The sequence below is a fragment of the Ostrea edulis genome, chromosome 1, assembly GCF_947568905.1.
Source record: "Ostrea edulis chromosome 1, xbOstEdul1.1, whole genome shotgun sequence".
Taxonomy (NCBI): Eukaryota; Metazoa; Mollusca; class Bivalvia; order Ostreida; family Ostreidae; genus Ostrea; species Ostrea edulis.
In genome coordinates this window covers 82,891,162-82,906,339 of record NC_079164.1, presented here as the reverse complement: position 1 = coordinate 82,906,339, position 15,178 = coordinate 82,891,162, and the positions used below count along the sequence as shown (strand labels likewise).

General features: G+C 35.6%; 1 protein-coding gene across 1 annotated transcript in view; it reads right to left on the bottom strand.

Annotated features, from left to right (window-relative positions):
* Positions 1–739: 739 nt before the first annotated feature.
* Positions 740–15,178, bottom strand: part of LOC130054244 (uncharacterized) — a 51,749-nt gene continuing 37,310 nt past the window's right edge. The window contains exons 10-14 of the mRNA XM_056163282.1: positions 14,116–14,191; positions 13,075–13,169; positions 12,036–12,229; positions 8,327–8,487; positions 740–1,392 (exon numbers count right to left, since the gene is read on the bottom strand). Of these exons, the coding sequence (XP_056019257.1) occupies positions 1,350–1,392; positions 8,327–8,487; positions 12,036–12,229; positions 13,075–13,169; positions 14,116–14,191 (569 nt within the window). The 3' untranslated portion in view covers positions 740–1,349. The remainder of the gene's footprint in view (positions 1,393–8,326; positions 8,488–12,035; positions 12,230–13,074; positions 13,170–14,115; positions 14,192–15,178) is intronic.

The following is a 15,178-nucleotide window of genomic DNA, read 5'->3' as shown; positions in this document are numbered from 1 at the left end:
TTTATTTCAATAATATAACCTCGTATCATACCGCCGAAACGCTTAATTAATGTAGAGTCGAGTGATTGTTGAGGTATGCAGCTGATTGGGGTTATATTGGGATCACTTGGTGAAAATATTGCAATACATATCGCAATACCGTTTAAAATATCGCGATATGTCGCAATACGGAATTTCAGGACAATTCCCAGCCCCACAGTTATATACCCTGAAGTAGGGCTGGGTATTGTCTGGAAATTCCGTATAGCGATATTTTAAACAGTATTGTGATGTGTATTGCAATACTGTATTTTCAAATACTGGAAAGTGTTTGTCGGTTTGATGTACGTTATCATGAGGATGCGAGTTGCCTCAAATCGCTTTCCGTTATATACCGTTGTTAAGCCGTTCTTGGCACACTGATTTTGACTGCAGATAACTCCGTTTACCTGATCAGGATATAGGGCTCACGCGGATGTGACTGGTCAACAGTGGATGCTTACTCCTCCTAGGCACCTGATCCCACCTCTGGTGTGTCCAGGGGTCCGTGTTTGCCCAACTATCTATTTTGTATTGTTTATAGGAGTTGTGAGATTGATCACTGTTCGTTATCTTCACCTTGCATACCATAGTCAAATCATCTATGTGTGTTCCTTTGATGCATTTTGAATTCCTAATAATTGTTGATTTCTTCAACTATGTAAGTTTTACTTATATGACTATATACATTGTATGACAAACAATATTTTTGGTGTTAATAAAATGTTTATTGACCTTTGTGTTATTTTTCTAAATTTTAGCATTTTTGCCTTTGAAGGCTAGAGAAGATTTCAATCTCATTATTCTTCAAAATTAACTTGATTACGTATGTTGATTATTTGATATGTTTTAAGATAAAATCCAAATATCAATGTAAGATACGAGTAAACAAAATTGAGGACAATTTAAGGATTGTTTACTAGGGGCTAGTTATCAATGACTTCGTTAAGTAACCATTTATTTCCCCCAAAGGTATGAAAAGAAATCAACAACATCGTTTTCTTGTTGATAAATTTTAGAAGAAAAGATTAATATATCCTATATTGAAAACAGAAAACCTTAATAACATCAGTGTCTTCTACAGATAAAGAAACACCCTGAATTCATCACAGATAAAGTAAAATTTTGTTCTCTAGGAAACATAGGTAGATATATGATACAAAATGACAGAAGACAAAATTTGAAGGGGGAAATGAAAACAGCAATATATACCTAACTAAACAATAAAGTGCACACGTTCACAAACTTTGAAAAGACAAAATACGCACATTATACTTTAAAATTTGAAGTTCAAGCAAACAAGAATGCTATGAAAGCATACTAGGGCCACTTCACAGGTAGCTTGAAAAGACCCGCACAACATCCAGTTTGTACCTGAAAAGTAAAACAATAAATTTTTAGATTATTGCTGAAGTACCTTGTTATGGTAGGGTTTATTGACGGTACCGATATGATAGGAGTTCTTAGAATTTTCAAGTCCCGATATCTTTTCATAATGCGTATCAATTCTCGATCTAATTTTTAGAGCAGTGTTTAAAATGCTAGTGTTTAATCTTTTTAGAGAATATTTAATATGTATATGAAAATATTGACTTTCTAAGGTCTAGGAATGACATTTGATATTGATTTGATAAAATCCATTGAAAAACATTCTGTTAGAACACATCTGGTCTTGATTTTTATGAAATTTCATGCTCAAATTGTCAAAACTTTTATATTGAAAGGTCTAAAATAATATCCCTATTATTGCAGAGATATGGAAAGTTTTGAGTAACCAAAGTCAGTTAAGTTTAATCATATCTTTGTAATTGATAAAAATTATTATCACGATTTAAATTTGAATTAAATGTGACAACGTTTAACATCAGTATAGCAATTGGAGTATTTCTTTTCTATTTCAACCTTTTTAGTAACACCTCAAGGTTTACTTTCACCGTTCGGGTTTTGAATGCAAATGCTTTCAAACCATCCAATGTGCCTGTAAATATTATCATTACCTTTCTAGCTACTCGTATACTTAACATAATGTTACCATCTCGAAACAAGTCACCAATGATTTGATTTGGAATTTCAAACCCTCCGAACATATGGAACCTGAATGGTGAAAATAAACCTTGATGTGCTTATAGAAAAGACTCCGGAAAGGTAGGTATAATGTATATGTATTTAAGCTGTTTACTCGAAGAATGTAAGTGTAATTTTTGATTTCGTGTTAGTAACTACTTTGTTCAGTAGAAATTCATGCCCCGTAGCTATTGGACGGATTTTTCCATGGTATTAGGCATTCACTTCACACTAAATCTGAAAACATTTAAGATATATAGCCAAACTTGACATAATTGTTCAGGAATGCTATTTTGATATTTTATTTATCAACTGAGGCTGATATATAATTCCGTTACAGTTACACTGACAATTTGGAGAAACGCCGAGATGTCATCGAGTAAAGGACATGCATATGTGATACAAATATTTCACGACATCAAGAAGGCCAAGTGATTATGTTAGAAATATTAAAAAATAACATGATTTAACTGTATATTTCGGCTTACACCATATCCATGGAGTGACTATCATCAACCAGCAAGTTTGTGTGTTAGAACTGAAATTGCATGAGGAGTATGACGAGATTCATAACAAACTGCAAGTATTGGAATGAAGAGTTAAAAATTCATATCAACACAGAAATTTCAGCAAAGAAATAATGTTGTGACTAACAGGGTATTGAAAAATCTATATTGTGACGTCATATTCTACTGAGACCATCTGAGGTGGTTCAGTGGTTAAAAAGTCGCTGAAAGGTCGTGGGATCGAGACCAGCATACACCTTATTCATGTGGAAAAAGGCAATTATTACTTTATTGCTAAATGTTTGATATTCAAAGGGGAGAATCACAGGTCTTTCGGATGATACCCATCGTCGGAAACCCACGGTTAATTACGCATCGTTCCTCTCTCCATCACCCGTGGGTCCATTCATTCCTACTCGCTCATTCTTATGAATATTTTTTTTAAAATATCGTCCAATGAAAGTAATTGTTATATTAATGGAACTCTTCTGTTCTTAAAGGTAGGATCAACTCAACTTTGCTATCACACGCATTGTATACAAATATTAGGATGAAAGTGTCTTGTTTATTTGACAAATTTGCTCAGGGTGTACGATGAGCATCCAATCAAATAACCTCATTAATTATTTATGAGAACGAGCGAGTAGGAATGAATGGACCCACGGGTGATGGAGAGAGGAACGAAGCGTAATCAACCGTGGGTTTTCGACGATGGGGTGATACCACAACATCCGAGACCTCGTTTTGATAACATGAAGAACTTGCTCTGTAATACGGCACTAATCGCCATGTATATTTGTGGCACATTACCTACAGCTACTGATGCCCTCATCAGAATACATAATTCTTAAAAGGGGCTTCATTAACAACACACAAGAGGCCTATGGACCACATAGCTCACCTGAATCACCTCAGCCCTTCAATTGTTCAACTGTTGTGATGTTTAAGATTTTGTTATCAATCTGTATTCCCATGAAATTATTTTGACCCCATACTGTGGCCCCAACCTAGCCCCAAAGGATCACATCATTACTGAAAATGAATTCCCATAATAAAGAGTTGCCGAAACACCAATATGTATAACATGCTCTTGCTGTTCTGGATAAGACCAAGATCACAAAGTCATAGATTATGGTATGATATAAAAGACCTTGCCATAAAAAATATGTATACAAAACATGAAAGCTACATCAGGTGATATTGAGTAGGTCAAACTTCGAGATCAAGGTAACAAGGTAAACACCATAGTATAACAATGTTTCGTCATAAATAATCTATGAACAAAATATCAAAACCCTGGCTTAAGTATACCAGCGGAAAAAAGAAACTGCATTATAAAATTTAGTATAATTTTTCTATATTTATTGTTTATATTTATAAAATCTAAACAATCGATAAAGGTGATGTTTTTAAACAATATCGGATAGTACCTGACTCAGATGAACACATTTTTTCATGGTTAGTGAACACATGTTGTTTATGGAAGTTTTCGTACACACGAATTTTACTGGCCAATAATGTTTGGAGTAACAAGTGTAAAAGGTTTGTTTGGACACTATTCGTTAAGGAAAGCACTTTAGTTTTGACAAAATTTACCCTTCTGGCAAGCCACGACTCAGCGAAAAGCAACGTAATCGTGCTGTCGGGATGCTTCAAGCTGGAATGGTACAAAATATCGTAGCAAGATACTTTGGAGTTCATCGGAACACCATCCAGTCATTATGGAGGCGTTTCCAACAATCTGGTAACACTCGGGATCGACCACGTTCTGGGCGTCCACGCGTGATGTCACGTCCACAGGACAACCACATTAAACTTGTGCACCTGAGAAATCGTTTTCAGACAGCAAGTTTGACTGCTCAGAGCATTCCTGGACTTCGACCAATACTGCTTCAACGTCATCGTATCACTAGACTAGCGTGGTGCAGACTACATCTGCGATTCAGAATACAGGACTGGGCCAGTATTTTAACAACACTCAGAATGAATGTACAAAAACAGCGAAACAGACGCGACTATTTCATATTCAGTTTCATTGAATCTAATAGAGCAATGAATCAATATTTCGTAAAAATATAATTTTTGCACATTTTTCTTTTATTTCCGAAATTAAAAAAAGAATTTATTAAATGTTTTCATTCCAACGTGTTCATAAGTCATTGATCTAATAAGAAAAATGAAATTTACCGCGTCGTAGATGAGCAATCATTTTAAAATGAATCATTATCATTTCTTTCTCATCCCGTGGGGATCCGGGTTTAAATAGGTCCTCAGTACCCCTTGCCTGTCGTAAGAGGCGACTAAATGGGGCGGTCATTCGGATGAGACCACAAAAAACGAGGTCCCGTGTCACATCAGATGTGGCACGATGAAGATCCCTCCCTGCTCAATAGCCATAAGCGCCAAGCATAGGCCTAAATTTTGCAGCCCTTCACCGGCAGTGGTGACGTTTCCATATGAGTGAAATATTCTCGAAAGGGACGTAAAACAATATTCAATCAATCAATCAATTTCTTTATCAACCGTGTTTTGATATCTAGATTACTGCAATTATATTGGAAACTATTTGAACCAAAAAATGCCAAAAACAAATCAAAGCGTGCAGGCCACGCGTTTCATACAGACCGTTCACAAAGCGTGCAAGCCACGCCTACAAAATGGTCAGCGTTTCGTACAAAGCGTTTCCTGCAAAGCGTTTCGTGCAAACCGTTCACCGTTCCGTGCATATCGTTCAGCGTTTTGTGCAAACCGTTCACCGTTTCGTGCAGATCGTTCAGCGTTTCGTGCAAACCGTTCACCGCTCCGTGCAAGTGGTTTAGTAGTACGCTTCAGGGTCTGTAATACCAGTGTCTTTCGAGTGTGCTGAAATTGACGTTATTGGACGTTAACATTAATGGTTTATGAAACGTTGTAAAGAATACATTTGTTAACAGTATTACAAAAAAAAAATGTGTTCATTGTTATTTTTATTATTTTTTCATATATTAGATAATGCACAGTTTATTTTTTCCGCTAGTATAGTTCAGGAAACATTTAATAGGCCAGCGTTTATTAAAATTAGGTCAAACTCCAAGGTAAAACGATCAAACACCATTGTGTCACAAGGTGTTGGCATAAAACCCTAAAGTGTATATACAAAATATTGAAAACCCTCTCTTAGATCGTTCCAGATATATCTGATAGGTTATGATTTCTTAAAAGTAGGTCAAACTCAAAATTCAAGGTCAAAGAACATGATATGAAATAAAAGCTCTTGCCAAAAGAAATTTATATACAACATATGAAATAGTTCAAAACATAATGGATTGGTCAAATTTTTATCAAAACTATGTTATAACCTTCTAGGTAAAGGTCAAAAGATCATACACCGTTGCATCACAATAAGGTCTTATCATATATTATATTATGAAAGCCCTAGCTTAAGTACTGTAATTCACAGGACGTTTTAAAGGTTATTCCTATATATCAGCATATGTAAAAAAAAAAAAAAAAAAAAAAAAAAAAATATTCCCTATTGTGGCCCCACCCTACCCCCGGGGTCCTTGATGTGCACAAACTTTGATTTTCTCTATGTGATGAAGCTTTTATGTAGATTTGAACTTGTCTGACCAAGTGGTTCATCAGCAGATTTTCCAAAATAATTCCCAGATACTCGCATGTAAAACCCTGACCTCATGTTGTGGCTGCACCCTACTCCCTAAGGACATTATTTTCACAAACATGAATCTGCACGATGTCAGAAAGCTGCCCTGTAGATTTGAACTTTTTCTGACACAGTGGTTCTTGAGAAGATTTCTAAAGACTTTCCCTATATATTCGCATATTTGATCCCGTATTGCAGCCCAATTTCACCACAAGGATCATGCTTTTAACAAACTTAAATATGCACAATGGCAGAAACTGCCATGTAAAGAACTTTCCTAACTTTGAGCAGTGAGTTCGAAATAAGACACCACAGAGTCGTCCACTTCAGCTTCATACTTGGATATTTTATTGAAAGTAGACATTAATGGCAAACTGATAACTCATCTGTATGACAAAAGGGACGATTTCAGCTTCTCCACCGTCAACTTCCCATATTTATGTAGCAATATTCCATTACCACCTGCATATGGTGTTTATATCTCTCAACTGATTCGATACGCAAGAGCTTGTTCTGCGTATGGTCAGTTTTTAAATCCAGGCAAGCTACTGACAAACAAGTTCATGGTACAGGGGGTTCAACAGTCTCGATTGAATTCAGCATCTCACAAATTATATGGTCGTTATAATGATATAGTTTGTCAATACAATCTATCATTAGGTCAAATGCTGTCTAACGTGTTACATACAGATTGTTAAGCCGTTCTTGGTACACTGATTTTGACTGCGGATAACTCCGTTTACCTGATCAAGATATAGGGCTCACGATGGGTGTGACCGGTCGACAGGGGATGCTTACTCCTCTTAAGCACCTGATCCTACCTCTGGTATATCCAGGGGTCCGTGTTTCCCCAACTACATGTATATATTTTGTATTGCTTATATAATTAAGGATTATCTCCCTCAGGCATATCTCTTATCCTTAGACGAATTTGACTCCACTTTATTTGGCACACTGTTTTTCCCTAAAATAGCTCCAAAACTTCATTGTTATTTCGGATTTCAAACATTTTGGTTGAGCATCACTGAAGAGACATTATTTGTCGAAATGCGCATCTGGTGCATCAAAATTGGTACCGTATAAATTTTACATTATAGAAATTATGAGATTGATCACTTTTTGTTATCTTCACCTTTCTTTTAAAAAATATTCGCTATATAATTGCATGTGAAAGTTTGATCCCCTATTGTGGTACCACCTTACCCTTGGGGGCCATGATTTTAATAAATTAATATACATTATGTCAGGAAGCCCTCCTGTAGATTTTCAACATTTCTGATCTAGTTGTTCTTTAGAAGATTTTTGTGATTATCCCCCCTTTAAAGGGGGCATGACCCTTCATTTGAACCAACTTGAATCCCCTTAACCCAAAGATACATGCTTTGGACCAAGTGTGATTGTAGTTGGCCCAGCGGGTTTGGAGAAGAAGATGAAAATTTGAAACATTCATTGACGGACGGACGGAGAAAATGTGATCAGAAAGCTCAATTGAGCTATCGAACCAGGTGAACTAAACACTAAACGAAACAAACAATAGAAATGATTTGCTACTATCGCATAACGCGTTCTACTATCAAAACAGCTAAACGGTGTAAAGTATTTCGATGAATGCCAATTGATTAATAATTTTTAATATAAAACTAAAATCGAATTATCATATCAGATAATGTTCTATATTACTAGATTTTATGTAACTACTGAAATTAGACTATTCCATTATTTCTACGTAATTACTGTTCCACATTTCATTTTGCAATTGAAATCGAATGATATGAACAATAATACCTCAAGTTCCCAAAAGAATAGTACTGTGGTTTCAGCGTTTTACTGTTTTCCTTTTCGTATTTTGTCAATTGTGGATTGCTATACATAATTCTGCGAGCACCTGCGAGTTTAACTTCATGCTTAGAGATTCATTTGAAACAAATCACACCATGTGCATTTTAGTTAGCAATATTACCGTTAGAAAGGGTTCTAAGATAAATGAGATACATTTTGTAAATGCCCATCGTTGGTAAAATTGCATTTTCACACACACACACACACACACACACACACACACACACACACACACACACACACAATTTATGAGTACCATATTTGAAAGGTTGGAGATTCCACTTCATATATCTCCCCATCTATCATCACTGGTCTCTTTGCTGTTGTCACATCCTGGTTTACGTCATCTAGGCATTCTGATAATTCCATAGTGACACCTTGGGCATGCAAAACATCCATAACATTGCTTAATTCATCCTGAAAATACATGTAAGATGAACTTTTTCCCAAGTTGAGAGCCTTGTCACTATCTTTTTATGTGAACGTACTTTCTTTGTATTTATATTAGCTGTGGCAAAGAAATATATGCCATTGTAAATATTTGATTAAGGAAATATTTGCCGTTTCAAAGAAGTTGACGTGCATACTGGGTTTCCTTAAGAATGATTCTTTTAAATATACATTCAATGTCAAATTTTGAACATCTATCATAAATGCGCCAATCTTTTAACACATTTGATTCTAAACTATTGAATGTTTCCATATCCATTTCAAATAAATACATACATATAATTCTTTAATCCTGCAAGGGATTTCTTTCCAATCTGGAATATGCCTTTAGATTTCCGTATGATGTTTCCAATTCCTATCGTTATCTTTCGATCACATATTTAGAAACATGTATATGCATTATTTTCCAGTATCTGTATATGCATTGTTGTTAGTTATCATACTACCAGAAAGAAAGTTTGGGAGTAGAAGTAACTCATACTGAGAGTTTCCTCGTCTGGTGAATGAAAAGTGAAGATAACGAACATTGATCCATTTCAATTACACACTGAAGCTGAATTCATTTAATGATTGTATGGAGAAAGGGTCGTCCTTAGTGATTTTAGAATCAACATGTTAAGGATAAGGACCAGAGGACATTGGTGAAAGAAAAGCGTCTAGATGTCTTTAATTCTTACCTACATGTAGATTGATGAAGCTTTAAACTCGGAATGATGGTGTAAAAATGACACTCGGACTGATTTAAGGCCAAGAGATCAACAGTCAAGTGAACTGGACATATATGCAAGTAACTTGTTAAGACGATATAACTGTCATTGCTTCGCTTTATGAACTCATGTTGATAGTGAGTATTTGGAAGGATTGTATTCTATAGTGATGTTGGAGTAATGCGTCAAATCCACCTGTCTGGGTTTGAAAAGTTACATACATAATTTGTTTGGTTAGTTGAATATTGTTTAATATCCCGGCCTATTCTAACCCTGATCCTCACGGACACATATAGTTTGATTATTTATTATGCGCATTTGGTGCATCAAAATTGGTACCGTATAAGTTTTACATTATGACCCCTGGGTCGAGGCCTCTGCTGGTGGACTGTTAGTCCCCGAGGGTATCTACAGCCCAGTAACTAAGTACTTCGTTACTAGCTTGAAAATACGGGTGCATATTTAATTGCTGGGATAAAATTTAGAAATTCATTTCAAAATTAAGGATGATATCTCACTCATGCATAGCTCTGATTCTTGGACGAATTTGACTCTAGTTTTCCTTTTAGCTGTTAGAAGTTTTATAGTCATTTCGAATTTCCAAACTTTCGGCTTGAGCATCACTGAAGAGACATTATTTGTCGAAATGCGCATCTGGTGCATCAAAATTGGTACCGTATAAGTTTTACATTATTGAAGATAAATTGAACCAACTCATACATATGTATGGTGTATACATTTCCAGTGATGTATACATTGCCAGTGATGTTTTGCGTGAGGCATATGACCTGACATACTAATCCCAATCACTTTAATGAATTAGGAAGCATTCCGTGTAATTATCCCGTGAGGATCTGGGTTAGAATAGGTCCCTTGCTTGTCGTAAGAGGCAACTAAATGGTCCTTCAGACGAGAACGCAAAACCCAAGTTCACGCCTCAGACCAGTTGTGGTACGATAAAGCTCCCTTCAAACTCAAAGGCCGAGAGCCTTTTGAAAGATCGAAAAGAAAAATGTTTATTTAAAGTAATTCCACCCTCCTGTGATGTCATCATATTTTGCAAATTAAATGATTTATTTAGATTTATGCATGATACGAAGATGATTTTTGTTGGAGTCAATTCCGATATTTATTGTAAAATAATCTTCTTAAAACTAAACTATTTAAAATGTCTAAGTTATAGATGAATGATCAATGATATGATTCAAAATAATGAATCCAAGGGCAATAACTGTTTTTATTAGTTTTTTATCAAGTTTATTATGCGATGGATTTCCTTTATTTCTTACATACATTTTGTATATTTTTGTAAAGAAACAGTTTCATGAAATTTTTATGAATATTATAATATCGTTTAAACCAGTTTTTGTGAAATTTTGATAATGCTGTTGAAGTAAAATTACAATTTTCTGACGGTGATGGATAATTCTGTATGTATGTCTAGCATCTTAAAAAATGTGATGACCTATATATTTTATTTAATAATTTATTAGTTTCAACTTTAATAAATAGAAATAAATACCTTTTTAAAACTTGTATCCGATAATACTGCGAGTATGGAGTTACCTTAAACTGGAATAAGGTCGGTACTTGAAAATTTCTTTTAGAGATCAAGAACTTGGAAATATCGCCATTGAGAGTCACTTAAATACCATATGACCATAAGTTGACAGTAATGAGAGTGCAAAGTTGATCACTGTTCGTTATCTTCACCTTTCATACACTGGATTACCCAAGTCTTTTTCATGAAATTGGTGACTGTTCGCTATCTTTACTTTACTTTCTGATTAATTTCTACGGATATCTCGAAGTGCTGATTGTTTACGCAAACTCTCAGTCCACGTTGACCTAATAAGGACCACGAGAACCCCACCCACGCGAAGGGCAATTCCATCAGATTGGAAAATCTGCCTTGATTACTTGAACATTACAAATGCTATTGCATGATATTGCATCTGGATTCAAATCTGGGGATTAGTTGGTCTGTTCAATGATCGGAACTAATCATCAATTACTGTAAGCCAACTTTTATTTGCGGTTACTTTATTTCGCGATTCATCTGGGGTAAACTGGTTCATGGCGAGTAAACGCAATAGAGCCTTTTTCGAGCTTATGACAGACATTTAAGGACTGATTCGCGAGGAGAAATATCCGCGACAATTGGGTTCTCGCGAATAATAGTTTGTTTCCATAACTTATAAGTTTGAAAAGTGAACGATGAGGAGGAGATACAAGCGAAGTTTTATTGCAACAAAGAAAGGAAACAAATAAACAGAAATCAGTAGTTTCTCTTTTTGTATCCTGATGGAATTAAGTTTTAAAATTTAGCAGGTTACATGGGAACAAAGATAACAAATTCCACTATCGCACGTAAAATCCTCTCAACGTAAAAGTTAAAATCGGACAATTGAAGTTCTGATTTCCGGACCCTTGAAAAGTCGTACTCTCGATCTTTTTTTTAATTTTCTTGGAATCTTGTTGACTTTGAGCATTTAAGAGCCACTCATGTGTTTAAGCGATGCACACAATGCCATTGTATGAGAAAGCAAACACGAAAGTTTTCACTTTTGTTTTTCATTGCAGCTCGACAAAAAATATTCATTCATTCATATTTTCAGCATGGCTTTGGACGGAAATATTGCTCTTCAAATAAAAACGTGATCCCTTTTCATCAAATGATAATGTATGTCACATTAATGCTGAAATTAGATCTCTGATTATAAAATGTTTAAATGAGATAGAAAACGGACAAAAAACAAGATGACGGACAAACTTCGATGGAGAAACACATAGAACACTGAATCTTACCATATACGTCGTTTCAAAAAAATGTTTGTAAAACTGTCGTACAGATCCGGGTGAAATCGTGTCGAATAAAACAAAACAAGAAAACATCGATGGTTTGGGGACAAACATTCTGGAGGGATCTACCAGGGCCTTCCCATTATAGATACCATGTCCGTTGAGGAACAGCATGTCCCAGAGCTTCCGGTTAAAAACCACTGTAACACATTTAAGGTTGAAATTAGAATGCCGCGTGTATAGTATTATCAATTCTCAATGGTAGATTAAATCATACAAATATATGTATAGAGTATCTAAACATGTTTAATACTTCGGAACATTTACCGGCAAGATATGCATTGCGTTCGTGATTGTCATCTGTGACAGGTAATATAGTTGAGATCACGTTTAAAAGGGCGGGTATAATTCAGTGACGATAACTATATAACATTTAAGTAAAATTGATCGGAAGTGACTTTAAATCCACGTTGGAACTGCATGTATCATAAGCATGAAAGGAGAAGATGACGAACAATGACCAATCTCATAACTCCTATGTTCATTACAAAATAGGGAATTGGGCAAATGCGGACTTCTGGATATACCAGAGGTGAGACCAGGTGCCTAGTAGGAGTAAACATCTCCCTGTTGACCGGTCACACCCGCCGTGAGCCCTATATCTTGATGATGTAATTGAATTTACCCGTAGTCAAAATTGGCGTGACAAGGACGGCCTAAGAATCAGTATGAAACAATTCAGCATTTGATCTATTGATAGGTTGTAAAGACAAACTATTAAGATATTTATCCCAATATCAGAACCGTTCTAAAGAACTATTGTATGTCAAAAAACAACTTTCAAAAAACAACAACAAAAACTATCGTACATTTCAAGTGTTAATTGTCTTGCTATGGGATGTTTGTGTTTAATCTAATAGAGTTCCGAATTGCACATATCAACTGAGAATGGGTGTAAGGTAATGATATCATGCAGGGCATTCCAAAGGTGGATATATTTTTTAACAAATGGAATTTGAATAGATTTTAAAATTACAATAGGTACCTGTATCAGAAGTATAAGAAGTGTATCCAGTGAGTTTTCTATCAGCAACAAAGATCTCAGTTTCGTTGGTCTCAGTGTTACGTCGTTCCATAACTCTGATAAGTGAACATGCATGTTTAATTTTATAATCTTTAAATACAAATATCACAGGAAGATATGAGAGGATTATGCAAAATTTTGTGCAAGCTTTATTCATTTTGCTATGTGTGTCAGAATTTTATTTTATGATTGTACGCTCTTTCCGTTTTGATTTCAAACCCTAAACCATAAAGTTCATTGCTTTACACACAAAATTACAAATATTGGAAATAGGTTTATTAATTAGAATATTTTGCATTATTTCAATGCAATGAAATGCATTATATAATGAAGACTTAATCGTGCTAACTACAACATTACATTTGAAACAGTTAAATGTTGAATTTCAAGTGCACAAATCTCCAGTCTAACGTATAACCGTTCATTCCTTTTTACCATTACGATATCATTATTCAGTCGGGGAAATTTTGAATATATTTGGTACATGTATACAATATCAAACGTTGAATTCTTATCTCGAAATCTGAGTACGGATCGCAATAGTACAGTGATAGAGCGTTTACTTTGCCACCGGGAGGTCGTGAGCTATAGCTCCGCTCGTGGCATGGCCGCGACAAACCTAGCGCGAAAACATGGGTAGTGGTTGTTCCTTCGCCAAACGCTCGGCATTAGATGTAGATGTGAGAATTTCGGGTCTTTCGGATATGACCTTAAAAATGGAAGTCCCGTGTTCCGACAGGCTTTTGCACGTTCAAGAACCCTCATTGTTACGGCTGTTAGCGTTAATTTATGGTACATCATATACATCTACTAAGTAGAAATTTTTCGAAGGGATGATGTGCAAACAAAGAAACAAAATCTGAGTGATGTATTGCTAAGCTCAATGAAATAAGTGTTAGATACTTGTTAATCCCCAAGAATATATAGTGAACATTTCCATATCCTCATAACGTACCATGGATATAAGGCGTATTTTTCAGTCCAAAGTAATGGAATACTCACGATGTGTGGAAGGTGACTTTGGCATTGTAATGGTATTGTGCAAGACTTTCAAACAGGAGCATCCACGAGGAAACAACTTCAAACCATAATGAAAAGTAAAATCAGCGTCTTTGAACATTAAACAAACAGTCACCGGTGATCTATTTTTACAAGGTTTGTTACGATCAAATGCTGATATTGGTTTCATACTATTTGAACGATTCGGGTGTGGTATTTTACAGGTACATGTAAATAAATTCTGACGATATTTTGGTTGTTGTTAAACGCTTCAATTTCACTTGTGCATCGCAATTACTCATTTCAGTGTTATTTAACAAAAAGACCAGTTGCTTCTATGACAAATTTAATATACCATGAAAGATGAATATAATAAACAGTGATTAATCTCATAACTCCTATATGCAATTCAAAATAGAACTGGACAAACACGGAACCTTGGACACACCAGAGGTGGGATTAGGTGCCAAGGAGGAGTAAGCACCACCTGTCGACCGGTCACACTCGTCACATGCCCCATATCTTGATCAGGTAAACGGAGTTATCCGTAGTCAAAATCAGTGTGCCAAAACAGGCTATCAATCGGTATGAAACATATCAGACAGCATTTGACCCAATGATAGGTCAATTGACCCAATGCTAGGCTGTACCATTCCTTCAATATAAGACCTATTATATTTTACACTGTTCCTTTCTTTTTGTAGGAAACTTCTCTTCGTATCTTGTTAAGTCAATGTCAATTGTAGATCACAATAACTCATGCCAGTGGTGTGTATAGCGGAGGTTCACTATTGTGTGTTTATAGCGGAGGTTCACTATTGTATGTTTATAGCGGAGGTTCACTATTGTGTGTTTATAGCGGAGGTTCACTATTGCGTGTTTATAGCGGAGGTTTACTGTTGTGTGTTTATAGCAGAGGTTCACTATTGTGTGTTTATAGCGGAGGTTCACTATTGTGTGTTTATAGCGGAGGTTCACTATTGCGTGTTTATAGCGGAGGTCCACTATTGTGTGTTTATAGCGGAGGTCCACTATTGTGTGTTTATAGCGGAGGTTCACTATTGCG